This window comes from Lipophrys pholis, assembly GCF_963383615.2.
Source record: "Lipophrys pholis genome assembly, chromosome: 12".
In the NCBI taxonomy this organism is placed as follows: Eukaryota; Metazoa; Chordata; class Actinopteri; order Blenniiformes; family Blenniidae; genus Lipophrys; species Lipophrys pholis.
The window spans coordinates 2,417,180-2,433,150 of record NC_137641.1 but is presented as its reverse complement, the minus strand read 5'-3'; the positions used below and the strand labels follow the sequence as shown (position 1 = coordinate 2,433,150).

General features: G+C 43.7%; 2 protein-coding genes across 7 annotated transcripts in view; both read right to left on the bottom strand.

The window, feature by feature from the left end:
- The window catches only part of LOC308117624 (myocyte-specific enhancer factor 2C-like), a 30,399-nt gene extending 24,674 nt beyond the window's left edge, over positions 1 to 5,725 (bottom strand). For 2 of the 5 annotated variants that reach the window (XM_080476607.1, XM_080476608.1), the window contains exons 1-2: positions 5,543 to 5,725; positions 4,026 to 4,091 (exon numbers count right to left, since the gene is read on the bottom strand). The gene's annotated coding sequence lies outside the window, so the exon portion shown is untranslated. Of the gene's footprint in view, positions 1 to 3,692; positions 3,974 to 4,025; positions 4,092 to 5,542 lie in introns of those variants that run through there. The other 3 variants (XM_080476606.1, XM_080476609.1, XM_080476605.1) reach the window with 2 other exon arrangements.
- Positions 5,726 to 10,331: 4,606 nt separating this feature from the next.
- cetn3 (centrin 3) lies at positions 10,332 to 14,104 on the bottom strand. 2 transcript variants are annotated; one of them, XR_013935836.1, is made up of 6 exons: positions 13,979 to 14,098; positions 13,200 to 13,335; positions 12,572 to 12,686; positions 12,290 to 12,481; positions 10,753 to 10,917; positions 10,332 to 10,672 (listed from the first exon to the last, which is right to left on the bottom strand). XR_013935836.1 is itself a non-coding variant. In XM_080476447.1 (5 exons), the coding sequence occupies exons 1-5, from the start codon at positions 13,993 to 13,995 to the stop codon at positions 10,874 to 10,876; spliced, it is 504 nt and encodes a 167-aa protein (XP_080332573.1). In that variant the 5' UTR covers positions 13,996 to 14,104; the 3' UTR covers positions 10,332 to 10,873. The 2 variants fall into 2 exon arrangements, 1 of the variants encoding a protein (XP_080332573.1); XM_080476447.1 differs by having other exon boundaries at positions 10,332 to 10,917; positions 13,979 to 14,104.
- Positions 14,105 to 15,971: the final 1,867 nt, after the last annotated feature.

Here is a 15,971-nt window from a genome sequence, read left to right as displayed (position 1 = left end):
CAGGTCAAACCTCTCATACTGCTTTAAGGTAAACTGGAATTTAATACACAAAGAAGTTACATTGGAGCCTCAGAGTATTTATGTTTAAGATTTATTTATTTATTTTTATTATTGTATTTGTACTTTTTCAGGACTTATTTCCAACCCAAGCAGTCAAAGACACTTTGAAGTGGAACTGGTTTTACTGAATACTGTTTATGTAGTAGTTTTTATACTTTCTATGTTAGTCAAACTGATTCTCTGGGTTTCTTTTTTATTTTGTTTTATTTGCCACAAAATGCAGGTGAAGTAGTTTAAGTTAAGATAAATAAGAGAAACAAGACTGCAGAGTGTAACTGGGTTTTTGTTCTTCTGACTGAATAAAGTTTAAATAAGTTCTTAAGTCGTTCTGAGAAGAATTTTGATTCAATAAGTGAGTTTTACAATAATTTCTAGGTAAACAAAGCTTCTGCCAATAGTACTTTTAGCTTCAGACATCTTAGTTAATCCAGAAATACACTGTTGAGTATCTTTGCAATAACAATGTAAGTATCAGATCGGGGAAGTATCGGTATCGGCCGATACTCAATTCTTAAAGATCGGATCGGTATCGGGGGCCATAATGTGTGAGCGGGACGTCCCTAGTATATTTATATTTTACCAATTTTCTGTGATGCAGCTACCCGACCTACCAAGCTAGTATCGATATGAGCTAATGGCTATCATGCTAGCAATGCTAACTCAGTTCCACAAACAAATTGGGCGTTGGCGAAGCTCTGCACTCTACCGAGTGTAGCTCTAGTAAGTTTTAGTACTGAAAGCGAACACACACACACACACACACAGCAGAGCTCTAAACATGAACACTGAGAGAACACGGACATTCTAGTGGACAGACTACCAAGTCGGATTGTTATTATGGTGACTGTCAAAATAAAATCACCAAGTTGGATTGTTACTATGGTGACTGTCAAAATAAAACTACCAAGTTGGATTGTTATTATGGTGACTGTCAAAATAAAACTACCAAGTCGGATTGTTATTATGGTGACTGTCAAAATAAAATCACCAAGTTGGATTGTTACTATGGTGACTGTCAAAATAAAACTACCAAGTTGGATTGTTATTATGGTGACTGTCAAAATAAAACTACTAAGTTGGATTGTTACTATGGTGACTGTCAAAATAAAACCACCAAGTTGGATTGTTATTTTGGTGACTGTCAAAATAAAACTACCAAGTTGGATTGTTACTATGGTGACTGTCAAAATAAAACCACCAAGCTGGATTGTTATTTTGGTGACTGTCAAAATAAAACTACCAAGTTGGATTGTTACTATGGTGACTGTCAAAATAAAACCACCAAGTTGGATTGTTATTATGGTGACTGTCAAAATAAAACTACCAAGTTGGATTGTTATTTTGGTGACTGTCAAAATAAAACTACCAAGTTGGATTGTTATTATGGTGACTGTCAAAATAAAACCACCAAGCTGGATTGTTATTTTGGTGACTGTCAAAATAAAACTACCAAGTTGGATTGTTACTATGGTGACTGTCAAAATAAAACCACCAAGTTGGATTGTTATTATGGTGACTGTCAAAATAAAACTACCAAGTTGGATTGTTATTTTGGTGACTGTCAAAATAAAACTACCAAGTTGGATCGTTATTATGGTGACTGTCAAAATAAAACTAAACTACTTTTTCCCATTTCCGTGTAGACAGAATCACTCCTAAGCTCCACCTTAGGGGCCATTTCAAAATACGTTCTGTCTTCAATGACTGAGCACCGTTGTCATGGAAACAGAGCCCTGAAAAGGAATGAAAGTTTACCGTTTTCACTTGAAACGTTGCCGTGTAAACGAGGCGTGAGAGCCACAAACACTTCAGAGTGAACAAACTGAGAAATCGCTTCTACAACAAAACATTCCAACGGAGAAAAGAGATTTAACTCGGAGAAGTGACCAACAGGTGTAGCATCTTAAAGCTGAAGAAGAAGGAATCTGCTGATTGGCTGATTGTAGCTGATCCTCCACAAGCCAGACACGTGGAATCAAACCTGCAACCTTCTGACTGACAGATGACCGCTCTACCCACTGATCCACAGCTGCCCCAAAATATATATAAAAATGATTAAGGAGGGATCTAAAATGACTAAAATATCTCTAAAATTATGGAAATGATCAACAATTACTTAAATATATAAAAACAAAAGATATAAAAATGATTTAGAAGTGATCGAGAATTACTAGTATATCTAAAATATTCCCAAAAATATAAAAATGATTAAGGGATGATCTAAAATTACTAAAATATCTAAAAATATGTAAAAGAAAGATTAAGAAGTGATGTAAAATGACTAAAATATAAAACAAATATATAAAAATTAAGTGATGTAAAATTAATAAAATATATCTAAAATATCATAAAAGTATATATGGAAATGATTAAGTAATCTAAAATTACTAGAATATATTTAAAATATAAAAAAATATATAAAAATGATTAAGTGATGTAAAATAATCTAAAATATATAAAAAATATATACATATATAAATGATGAAGTGATCTGAAATTACTAAAATATATTTTAAAAATATGTAAAAAAAAAAAGATTAAGACGAGATCCAAAATTACTAAAATATATCTCAAATATAGTAGAAATATATATATAAAAATTAAGAAGTTAATAAAAATTTCTAGAATGTATGTAAAATATTATATCAATATACAGAAATGATTAAGTGATGGAAAATTCATAAATATATCTAAAATATATTAAATATATTTTTTAAAAATTACTAGAATATATCTAAAATATTAGAAGTAGATATAAAAATGATTAAGTAATGTAAAATAATAAAATATATCTAAAATATAATAAAAAATACATAAGAAATATAGAAATGACTAAATATGAATGAATATGAATGAACTAAAACTAACTCAAATAGCTCACGAATCATATTTTATTAATGATCTTGGGGGAAATCCTTTTCCACATGGACCCCGACCTGAAATATCAGGATGTGGAGGTGTGGCCGGGAGCTGATAGGGGTCAAAGGTCATGCTCAGGGACCCACAGTGGTGACCTGTGGGAATCAAACCTACAAACTTCCCCAAGTCCGCCTCTCTGACATCTGGGCTACCACTGGTCTAAAATCAATATATATATATATTATGTACAAATCTATATCAAAATGAGTTAGGAATTATCCAAACCTACTAAAATATATCTGAAATACATTTATAGGATCTAAAATGTAAAATAGAAAACATTCACTTAAAAATCCACTTCATCAATAGAACATAGCACCTGTCCAGGTGAACCTGTTCTCACCAGTACTGAGCTGCTTTTGGCTCCAGAGATCCTGAACTGGATTATTTTTATAACCGACTTATAAAAACTTTCATCAAAATGTGTGAAGAGTTGTCTGGAGGACTCGTCTTCAAGAAAACACGACTCATAACATTCCAAAAGGACTTTTCAGATAAAACCAATAAACGTGGAAGATGTTTTTAGGAGAATGTTCAACAGAAATCTGGGACTCAGACTCCAATCACAATCAAGACAGTGGCTTTGAGTTTTACCCCCTGAGGGGTAATTACAGCACAGATCTGCCCCGGGGAACCCCAGGAGCTCAGTGCGGCCCTGCAGGTCATCTCAGGAGTTTCACGGTTTGATTTCCCTCCGTTCAAAACTTTCTCACCCGCTGCTGCTGCTGTCCGGAACAACTCCGCTCCTTTCCCTCCGTCACTGAAACTCCTCCACACTGTTTCCATCAGAGGACCGCGAGCTGCCCGCGCGCTCACCGGGCTCCGGGATCCACACCGCACCGCTCCTCGGAAACAAGCGGCGCTCCGGTGCCTGAGTCCCGAGACGAACCGTGCGTAAAAGCCGTGCGTAAAGTCCGAGCTCCGACAGAGGAAAGAAAAACAAGCTGCTGCTGCTGCTGCTGCTGCGTGTTCCTGTTTATCGAACCCGCATCTCACGCAGGCACGCGCACCTCCTCTCCTCCCCCCTACTCCCCCCTCCTCCTTACCTCCGCGCGCCCGGTCTCGTGTGTCCCGCCGTGCGTGCGTGCGATCCGTTCTGCGGTTCAGTCCATCTGCGAGCACGCACACACACACACACACACACACACACACACACACACACACACACACACACACACACACACACACACACACACACACACACACACACACACACACACACATTAAAATATTTCCGTGTTAAATAATAACAACAGAAAAGAGTTCAACTGATATAAACCGTTTTTAATGTGTTTTTCATTAAAAGTAAAGTTTAGTTGATGTTTTCAACAAGTTTCCAAACTATAAAACTCTCCTGAGGCTCACTGCTGCCTCCCAGTGGAAACTATTGGAACTGCTCATATATCGGCAACTCATCTTCAGAGTTTTCATGTTTCAATAAAGTGAAACAGAAGGAGGTGAACTTAATGTAACTTCCACCGGGGAGGAGCAGGAACAGCACACAGAGGGAAAATGTGACCAAACAGAGACTCAAATGAAACAAAAAGACACAAAATGAGGAGAAGGAGACTCAGAGACCGAAGGAGTCCTGAACAGAGGCAAAGTGGAGAAAGAGACAGAGAGAGAAAACACATGAAGCAGCCAGAGTCATATTGACACACAACAAACAAGACAACAAACAAGACAACCAACGACACACAATGATCACTGAAAATAAAAAAACACACATCAAGACACACAGACGTTCCAGTTGATAGTAAAAAGTCTGATTGTTGATTAAAATGACCGAAAACAAACAAATAGCTACAAAATATTAAGAAACATTTCAAAAACAACAGACAAAACAACGAAATAACAACAACAATAATTATAATAATAGAATTTACATTGATTGTATTTTGATTATATCCTGAATACATCTTATACATCTGAAGTTTTCAGGTTGGAAAGTCATGATATAAAATGTGTTTTTATTATAACATAACTGAGAAAACCCAGAATTATAAAAACACAACCACAATTTCAAATACTAATTTTGTTTAAATATAACACAGCTTCTTTCTTAAAACACAAATCTTTTATAAAACCTTGCAAATGCACCAGTTCTTTTTCTTTTTACCAGTGTATAGAAGTAAAATGATCAATAGTCTCTCAGGTTTGATCAATAAAGAAAAAATCTATAGTAACAACAAAAATGAATAAAATAAATAAAGTAAAATTACCCCAAAAAGTTTCATCATAAAGTCACAGCCTGGAATCTGGTGACTTGGAGAAATGCTAAATAAAAAAGGTAAATACAACAAATATTACAGATAAAGGTATTTGTGCAGTCCAGATTTACTGGGATCTCCACATGATAGAGGTTTATAAGTGTAAAAGCAACAAAGCCAACGTTTAAACAGCTTCCATTTAAAAGTGTTTAAATGTTTGTCTCGGTCCTTTCCCGTTAAAAAGTTCAATGTCACCTGCACGCAGTTCGTGCTGCCACCTGCTGGTCACATACGGTAACAACCCGCAGAAGAGGAACTTTTCAACACGTTCTTCTTCTCGTCCTCTCACTCACCAGCTCCTGCGTCTTCACCTGGAAGGTGTTTCCCAGCAGCTCCAGCTGTGGGTCTGTTCCTGCAGGTCCAGGGATCAAACCAGTCCGGTTCCTGTAAAACCAGAACCAGAAGGAGAGTCGGTAAGCCAGACCAGCTGGCTTAGAGCAGCGGAGCGACCCAACTGTGGGGCAGCGTTTGGATCTGAGCTGCTGGGCTCCGAGCAGCGGAGGTCGTCTTCACCCCCCCCCCCCCCCACACCACACCACACCACTGCTGTGACCCCCCCACCCTCCGGAGTCCGGGCGGCCTGCAACAGTCTGTGGGGGAGAGCATGGTCACCTGCCGTTGTCACTCAGGGTATAATTAGCCCACAGGTTGTCACTGATGCTGTGTGTGTGTGTGTGGGGGGGGAATGACACTCAGAGGCCTCGGCAGGGTTCAGTGTGAGAACCACAGATTACTGATCCAAAGACTGAGATCTACACCTTTACTGAGAGAGAGAGAGAGAGAGAGAGAGAGAGAGAGACCTACAACTTTACTGAGAGAGCGAGAGAGAGAGAGAGAGACCTACAACTTTACTGAGAGAGCGAGAGAGAGAGAGAGAGAGAGAGGCCTACAACTTTACTGAGAGAGAGAGAGAGAGACCTACAACTTCACTGAGAGAGCGAGAGAGAGAGAGACCTACAACTTCACTGAGAGAGCGAGAGAGAGAGAGAGAGAGAGACCTACAACTTTACTGAGAGAGCGAGAGAGAGAGAGAGAGACCTACAACTTTACTGAGAGAGAGAGAGAGAGAGACCTACAACTTCACTGAGAGAGCGAGAGAGAGAGAGAGACCTACAACTTTACTGAGAGAGCAAGAGAGAGAGAGAGAGAGAGAGAGAGACCTACAACTTTACTGAGAGAGCAAGAGAGAGAGAGAGAGAGAGAGAGACCTACAACTTTACTGAGAGAGCGAGAGAGCGAGAGAGAGAGAGAGAGACCTACAACTTTACTGAGAGAGCAAGAGAGAGAGAGAGAGAGAGAGAGACCTACAACTTTACTGAGAGAGCAAGAGAGAGAGAGAGAGAGAGAGAGACCTACAACTTTACTGAGAGAGCGAGAGAGCGAGAGAGAGAGAGAGAGACCTACAACTTTACTGAGAGAGAGAGAGAGAGAGAGAGACCTACAACTTTACTGAGAGAGCAAGAGAGAGAGCGAGAGACCTACAACTTTACTGAGAGAGAGAGAGAGAGAGAGAGAGAGAGACCTACAACTTTACTGAGAGAGCGAGAGAGAGAGAGAGAGAGAGACCTACAACTTTACTGAGAGAGAGAGAGAGAGAGCGAGAGACCTACAACTTTACTGAGAGAGAGAGAGAGAGAGAGAGAGAGAGACCTACAACTTTACTGAGAGAGAGAGAGAGAGAGAGAGAGAGAGACCTACAACTTTACTGAGAGAGAGAGAGAGAGAGAGAGAGAGAGAGACCTACAACTTTACTGAGAGAGAGAGAGAGAGAGAGAGCGAGAGACCTACAACTTTACTGAGAGAGAGAGAGAGAGAGAGAGAGAGAGACCTACAACTTTACTGAGAGAGAGAGAGAGAGAGAGAGAGAGAGACCTACAACTTTACTGAGAGAGAGAGAGAGAGAGAGAGAGAGACCTACAGCTTTACTGAGAGAGAGAGAGAGAGAGAGAGAGAGAGAGAGACCTACAGCTTTACTGAGAGAGAGAGAGAGAGAGAGAGAGAGAGACCTACAACTGGATGGAGGGTAAAACTCAGACTGCTTCGCCATGACAACGTTGTTTCATGTAACCATGGTTACTGTCCAATCATCTGAGCTGAATACGATGATGTCATGGCCCCGCCTCTCGACCTATAACCCCGCCTCCCTCTCCGTGACGTCATTAACACCACCAACATGGCGGACTACCTGCTCCAGGTGGAGCTGCAGGAGCTGCTGATGCTCGTCGCTTTAATAAGGACACATGCTGGATTTGTCCTTTTCTACGTTGTTTCATGCTCCGTGTCTTCTTCTCTGTTTCTGCTGTGTTTCTGTGGCAGCGTTACAGCGCCACCTACAGGCCTGACAGGTGGACTACGTCGTGTTGAGGAGCTTTCATGGTGTCATCTGGACGGAGAACTTTTGAAGAACGACGAGGAGAAAAATGTTTTGTCTCATCATACAAATATGGACGTTGTTCGTTCTCCACTCCTCAAATGAACTATTAGCATTAACATGATGAAAACCTCGTCTTGTTGATACTGAAATATGAATGCTGAATAAAACGGACTAAATCTGATACATTAATTGTTTTAATCTTCAGGTTAGACTTTGAATCCCACAGAGGAGGAAGAGGGAGTGAGCTGCCTTGTGTCCAGGCGGTGGACAGACGCATTGACGAGCTGCATTGTGTCCAGGCGGTGGACAGACATGCAGCAGGAATGCTTCCAGACGTGCGCTGGACTGCAGACTATGTCCCACAGATGGCCGGCGGTGGATTGGTTTACACACGCTCATGGCTTTACCAGTAACTTTATCTCTCAGAGGACATCCTGGCTCGGACCGCAACACACACACACACACACACACACACACACACACACACACACACACACACACACACACACACACACACACACACACACACACACACACACACACACACACACACACACACACACGGATGTGCAGTAGTAGCGTGGTTGTGTTTTCCTCCGTTTCCATGGAGACAGGGTGTTTCCAGTGACTACAAGTTCTGTCGTCATGTGAACGGACCTGAATGGTTTCTGATGGTCGCGATGCGTTCGGGGACATCAGGACTTCTGCGGCAGGTTTCTGATGGTCGCGATGCGTTCGGGGACATCAGGACTTCTGCGGCAGGTTTCTGATGGTCGCGATGCGTTCGGGGACATCAGGACTTCTGCGGCAGGTTTCTGATGGTCGCGATGCGTTCGGGGACATCAGGACTTCTGCGGCAGGTTTCTGATGGTCGCGATGCGTTCGGGGACATCAGGACTTCTGCGGCAGGTTTCTGATGGTCGCGATGCGTTCGGGGACATCAGGACTTCTGCGGCAGGTTCCTGATGGTCGCGATGCGTTCGGGGACATCAGGACTTCTGCGGCAGGTTTCCAGCTGAACTGAAGGCGACTCGTTGACATGGCGTTGTTTCTTCACTAAAACCAGACGAGTCTGGAAACAAGCGATGATTCAGAGGAAGGTTCAGTCAGATTAAGGAAATAGTCGATGGTGACGTTTTGGTTTTTTTATCATAGTTTTAAGTCAAAATATAACTTCCTGTTCTTCGCGTGTCGCTCCACATGCCGATCATTCCCAGAGTGCACTTCAGCTGACGACCGGGGTCACTCTAACGGTCGGGGTCGGAGGTCACGGCCTCCACCTGGACGCCGACGTCACCTGTCACGATAAACCGCCAAACTGCAGGCGCCTCTTCTTCTATGGTTCTGGCGAGTTCAGAGCTCGTTATCGGCGGGTTTCAAGGTTTTCAGTGTTTACTAAGTGATTTCCCTGCTTTAATGGTTCTAATGGTTGGTTTCTATGGTTTTTATTGTTCTGGCGTGTTTTAGGGAGTTCTGGTGGGTCGTTGTCAGTTTTGATGGTTTTTGCCAATTCTTTCAGCTTCTTGTCTGTTTCAATGGTTTTCAGTCGTTTTTCAGGGTTTTTAGTCGTTTGATGTTGTGGTTTTGTGATATTTATGGTTTCAGTTGTTAGTTTTGATGGTTTCATACAGTTTGGATCAATAAACTTTGATGGTTTTGACTTCAGCTACTTGGTGGTTTTGGTTGGTCGCTGGTTGGTTTGAGCTCCGTCAACATAAACCTCCCGATGCACTTTCCCATAAAATCTCATTTAATCTCAGGTATGATTAGATCACAGGACGTGTGTGTGTGTGTGTGTGTGTGTGTGTGTGTGTGTGTGTGTGTGTGTGTGTGTGTGTGTGTGTGTGTGTGTGAGCGAGGGAGACAGACCACCAGGGGGCATCTCTGAGTTTGTATCTGGGGATCAAGTGTGTGTGGTTATTTCTGGTTCCCAGACAACAGCTGAGCATGTGAAGCAGTGGGAGGGTGAGAAAATGAAGAGTGAGGAGGCGAGTTGATTCCGTTTCTAAAAATCACAAAAGTCTGAAGTTTAGGAAAAGTAAAACCTCCTGAAAACCAACGAAAAGAGAGGAAGTGACAAATTTGTTAAATTGTTTTATAACAAATCTGTGATCACTTAAATGTGAAGAAATGAGAGAATGAATAAAGTGAATGAATGAGGCTGAAAGTGAGTGACAGGCGCCCCCTGGTGGTTAACTCGCAGACAGCAGGGCACCAGTTGGCGCGGGAGACCAACACGTGTCGACACCGGTGTTATGAACAGGGTGGGGTGAGAGTTCAGGTCCCGACTTGAAGAATAAACCTGAACATGAACTGAACAAGGGAAAACTGGCCTTCAAATAAAACTTTACTGGAAACAACATGAGGATGGTGTCAAATTACCCTCAAAATGTGTCGCCATAAAATACATAGGAAACGCTAGGAATAGCTAAAATAAAAATTTGTGACTCAACTAGAATTTCAGAAAGCTAAAATACCCTGCAAGTATTCACACTAAATTCAAATGCGCAATTTTTTTCTCTCTAAAAACTGAACAGGAAGTGAAGATACGACGTATTAGCAACAGGCTAAAAGTAACTGAATATATGAAATTTGAGTTAAATTCTGATAGAAAGTTTAAGAAAACCCAGCTAAAATAAAGACGAGTTAACATTTGACTAATCTTCAGAACTTTAACGACTTAATGAAAACCAAACCAGCTGCAATTTGAATGAAAAAACTTTTATTTAAGTAAAAAATAAATAGAGATTTGCCGCCAGAAACACGAAAGAAACGATTTTCAAGTGACACAGGAACGAGTCCTACAAACAGGAAGTGACACGGGACAAAGTCCTAGAAACAGGAAGTGACACGGGACAAAGTCCTAGAAACAGGAAGTGACACGGGAACGACTCCTACAAACAGGAAGTGACACGGGACAAAGTCCTAGAAACAGGAAGTGACACGGGAACGACTCCTACAAACAGGAAGTGACACGGGACAAAGTCCTAGAAATGGGAAGTGACACGGGACAAAGTCCTACAAACAGGAAGTGATGCAGGACAAAGTCCTACAAACAGGAAGTGACACGGGACAAAGTCCTACAAACAGGAAGTGACACGGGACAAAGTCCTACAAACAGGAAGTGACATTCCGACTGACATCCACGACACTTTGTTTTGTTTTCAAAATCCGACAGCGAAGCTTCGGGAGCGAGTCCAAGTCCTCCAGGTGATGAATTTGTCCGATGAAGAGTCCGGCTGAAACCGGGTCAAGAGTCTCTGGTCATGATGGCCAAGAACTCGTCCTGGTTTACTGAAAGCAGAGTTCAGACGTCACACTTCACTTTTCACGGCCATTCACCATCATTTCTCCTTCTCTTAAGCAAACAAACTCGCTTCTGCTGAACCAGATGCTAAAAACCAGAAAGTCTCAGTTTTAGGAGAAAATTACTTCATTAATTCTAAAATGATCTGACGTACCGTATTTTTTGGACTACAAGTCACAATTTTTTTATATAGTTTGGTTGATCTTGCGACTTCTAGTTAGCAGCGACTTTGGTTGTGATATATACTAAGATATATCACAACCAGAGAGGAGAGGACTGTTGTGGATGTTTTCCAGAGGCACATCACGTGATTTCTGCCTTGTCAGCAGGTATCAGGGCGAGCGTCTGTCCTGTTCTGTCCGGGACAAACAGAGTTTCAATCTCCTTTCTACCGTGATGACCGAGTATGAAGCCGACTTCAGTCAGACATTAGCGTAGCCACCAGTCGGCCGTTAGCTTAGCCACCAGTCGGCCGTTAGCTTAGCCACCAATCAGCCATATGGGCATCGATCAGGAAAGTGTGAACGTGGTGACGTCTGGTCAGGAGAAGTCACACTTCACGGTAGTGTTGTCACGATACCAACATTTTGGTATCGATACCGATACCACCATGGAGTCCGATACTTTTCCAAATAAAAAGAGAAGACAGAAAATGCCGGCCGACGCCCCCCCCCCCCCCACAGAGACACTGACTCTCCTCGCTGCAGATTACAACACAGTGACGCTCCGCGGACACGAGGGGGAAAGATCCCAGTATCATCCGGGCTCAGTATAGTATCATTTTAAAGGCGTCAGTACCTCGATACCAATACAGTACCAGTGTACAGAACAACCCTGCTTCACGGTGGTGCTCGCATGTTGTGGATCAAACTTGTCACCGACATTTTCACAGAGAAATCTAAAAGACTAAATAACTCTCCTTTTCAGATTAAAACTCTATTCTTGGTCTCAGATTTTGTGAAGTAAGTTTCTAAGTAAATGCGACTAATATATTTTTTTCCTCTTCATGACGCATTTGTTGATTGGTGTGACTTATAGTCCAGACAATACGGTAAACTCATGTTCAACATCCTGTTCAAAGGCTGAGCACCAGATAAAGACCGACACGCCGTTAAACGTGAAGTCGAAACACGTCCGTCAGGTAAAACATCCTTCATTACCAAGCTGCCGGACAAAAACAAAATGAACAAAATTCAGCTATATTGCCTTCCTGTGCGTGGGGGCGTGGCCTAACTCTGCAGCCTATAGCAACATTGTCCTGCATTTCTAAGCCCCGCCCCTCCTCTACACCAAGACTGTCATTTCTTTAAACCTCGATATTGACGACAATGAAACCTGGAGAAAGGGGCGGGGACTCACTCTCTCCGTCTCCGTCGATGTCGAACTCGTCGATCATGCTACGCAGCTCCTCGTCGCTCACGTCCTCGCCGAGCTCGCGGGCCACCCGCCGCAGGTTCCTCAGGCTGATCCTCCCCGACTCGTCGTCGTCGAACAGCTTGAAGGCCTTCAGCACCTCCTCTCTGGGGTCGCGCTCCAGGATGCGCGCCGTCACTGGGGCAGGAAGTGACACACCGTCATGACGCAGCTACTTCCTGTCTACTTCCTGTCTCTGGTCCGAAAGAGACGTGAATCCAAACTCACCTACTTCGTTAAAATCCTCAAACGTGATCTTCCCGTTGCCCTCACGGTCATAATCCTTCAGGATCTTCAGGACGTCGACTTTCTTCACCTCAAAGCCGAGCGCGCGCATCGCCACCTGGTGGATTTATAGAGGAACGACAGAGCCACCTGGTGGATTTATAGAGGAACGACAGAGCCACCTGGTGGATTTATAGAGGAACGACTGAGCCACCACAGAGCCACCAGGTGGATTTATAGAGGAACAACAGAGCCACCAGGTGGATTTATAGAGGAACGACAGAGCCACCAGGTGGATTTATAGAGGAACGACAGAGCCACAGATAATCTGTCAGAACTGAACACAAAGAAGCTTTGTTGACATGAAAACACACTCAAGAGTTCACCCGACCTCTGACCTGGTCTTAGACCTGGTTTTGGACCTGGTGTCAGTCCTCCTAAACCTCCAGCAAACGGCCACTTTTTCAATAAATTAAGTTGATTAAATTTAAAATAATCGGAATTTCTACAGAGAAAGTCAATTATCACGTTCTTTAAGTCCACGTGGACGAATCAGACCCAAGTATTACGAGTAATCAGATTACATGTTAACTGGTTCGGTTGTGGGTCCAGCAGGTCATGTGACTCTCACCTTCAGCTCATGGTAGTCGATCTCTTTGTCCTTGTCGGTGTCAAACAGATCGAAAGCTTCTTTGATTTCATGTTTCTGGTCCTCGGTCAGCTCCTTCCTCTTCTTACGTTTGGTTCTGTCGGCGGCCGGGTCCAGTCTGAGGACGGACGGACGGACGGACGGACGGACGGACACACACACACACACACACACACACACACACACACACACACACACACACACACACACACACACACACACACACACACACACACACACACACACACACACACACACACACACACACACACACACACACACACACACACACACACACACACACACACACACACACACACACACACACTTAGTGGGACTTCGTCACCTCAAAGGAAACTTCTGGATCTTCAAGAGGGTTTTATGTTGAACTGAGCTGCTACCGTTGAATGTTTGGATGGATGGAGAGAGCGAGAGAGAGAGAGAGAGAGAGAGAGCGACAACAGGCACCTATTGGTTGAAAACCCGGAAGCAGTTTTGCACACCAAGAAGAGACAAAATCTCTCGTTTGTCTAGATTTTACTTTAAATTCACTTTTTAAATCATCGGGATCTAATGAAACCACATAAGAGGCAGTAGTTTGCGGCGGGACGCTTCACGAAACATTGCGCACATACTGCACTTTTACGGATAAAGAATCAACGGGCTAACAGCCGCTAGCCTGGCCGAGCTAACTCCCGTTTTAAAGCATTAAAATCAACTCCGGAGCGAAACATGACGCAGTGCCGCTGCGGCGGGCTTACCGCAGAGACAGACTCATCCTGCGTGGCTTTAAAGGTCTTTAAAGTACACGTTATCCCGCAGAAACCATCCGGCTGCAGCAACAATCCGTTTATCCGCGCTCACACAGAGAAAGCTGATTGGACGCTGGTCTCTAGGCAACAGCACCGCTCACTGTGATTGGTTTATAGACAAGCAGTTTCTTCTGCTCTGCTTCCTCCTTCTGGTTTTATTCAGTATTACATCAAAAATGATTCACTGTAGTAAAACTCAATATTTAACAACTTACACAAGTTTAACTCAAGAAAAAGTTCTTTCAGTATTTAACAAAAACATTGAATTATATTCTCGTCAGTTATATCAGTCAATTTGAACTTATGATCCGTGTGATGTCAAAATAAAACCACCAAGTTGGATTGTTATTATGGTCATTGTCAAAATAAAACCACCAAGGTGGATTGTTATTACGGTGACTGTCAAAATAAAACCACCAAGTTGGATTATTATTACAGTGACAGTCAAAATAAAACTACCAAGTTGGATTGTTATTACAGTCATTGTCAAAATAAAAGCACCAAGTTGGATTGTTATTATGGTCATTGTCAAAATAAAACTACCAAGTTGGATTGTTATTAAGGTGACTGTCAAAATAAAACTACCAAGTTGGATTGTTATTACGGTGATTGTCAAAATAAAACTACCAAGTTGGATTGTTATTACGGTCATTGTCAAAATAAAACCACCAAGTTGGACTGTTATTACGGTGACCGGGCTGGCGTGGGCTTGCTTATTGCCCCACAGCTCAGCCGCCATGTGTTGGAGTTCACCCCGGTGAACGAGAGGGTCAGGTAGGGGACAGGTCTCTGACTGTTGTCTCGGCCAATGGACCGAACAGCAGTACAGAGTACCCACCCTTCTTGAAATCCCTGAGAGGGGTCCTGGATAGTGCTCTGGGGACTCCATTGTTCTACTGGGAGACTTCAACGCCCACGTGGCCAACGACTGTGAGACTTGGAAAGGGGTGATTGGGAGGAACGGCCTCCACGATCTGAACCCGACTGGTGTTCTGTTATTGGACTTCTGTGCTAGTCACAGTTTGACCATAACGAACACCATGTTCGAGCACAGGGGTGTCCATAAGTGCACGTGGCACCAGGGCATAGACTTTGTGGTCATGTTATCTGATCTCCGGCCACGTGTCTTGGACACTCTGGTGAAGAGAGAGGCAGAGCTGTCAACTGATCACCACCTGGTGGTGAGTTGGATGCGCTGGACGGGGAGGAAGCCGGACAGACTCGGCAGGCCCAAACGTGTCATGAGGGTCTGGAAACCAGAAGTAAGGGATGCCGTCAAGCTGAAGAATGAGTCCTATCGGGCGTTGTTAGCTCACAGGACTCCCGAGGCAGCTGACAGGTACCGGCAGGCCGGGCAGGCCGTAGCCCGAGCCGTGGTGGAGGACTATCGGTCGGCCTCGAGGAAATTCTGGCAAACTGTCCGGGAGGGGGAAGCAGTTTTTCACCAACACTGTTTACAGTGGCGGTGGGGAGCTGTTGACCTCAACTGGAGATGTCGTCGAGCGGTGGAAGGAACCAAGCTGAAGTCACCGAGGTAGTTACTAAGCTCCTCGGTGGCAAGGCAAGGATAACTTTTATGGACAGAATTTCTAGGCACAGCCAGGGACCGGAGGGGGTCCGGTTTGGGGACCACAGGATCTCGTCTCTGCTTTTTGCAGATGATGTGGTCCTGGTGGCTTCATCAAACCTGGACCTTCAGCGTGCACTGGCGCGGTTCACAGCCGAGTGTGACGCAACTGGGATGAGGATCAGCACCTCTAAATCCAAGGCCATGGTTCTCGACCGGAAAAAGGTGGCTTGCCCCCTTCAGGTGGGTGGAGAGCCCTTGTCCCAAGTGGAGGAGTTCTGGTATCTCGGGGTCTTGTTCAGGAGTGGGGGGAAGATGGAGCGTGAGATCGACCGGCGGATCGGTGCAGCGTCTGCAGTTATGCGGTCGCTGTAT

What these genes read in the sequence shown, in the direction of transcription:
- cetn3 (XM_080476447.1), bottom strand. An exon ending in TCGACTACCATGAGCTGAAG is followed by an intron (nt 12,687 to 13,199) that starts GTGAGAGTCACA and finishes TAAATCCACCAG; the next exon opens with GTGGCGATGCGCGCGCTCGG. An exon ending in TGAGGATTTTAACGAAGTAG is followed by an intron (nt 12,482 to 12,571) that starts GTGAGTTTGGAT and finishes TTCCTGCCCCAG; the next exon opens with TGACGGCGCGCATCCTGGAG.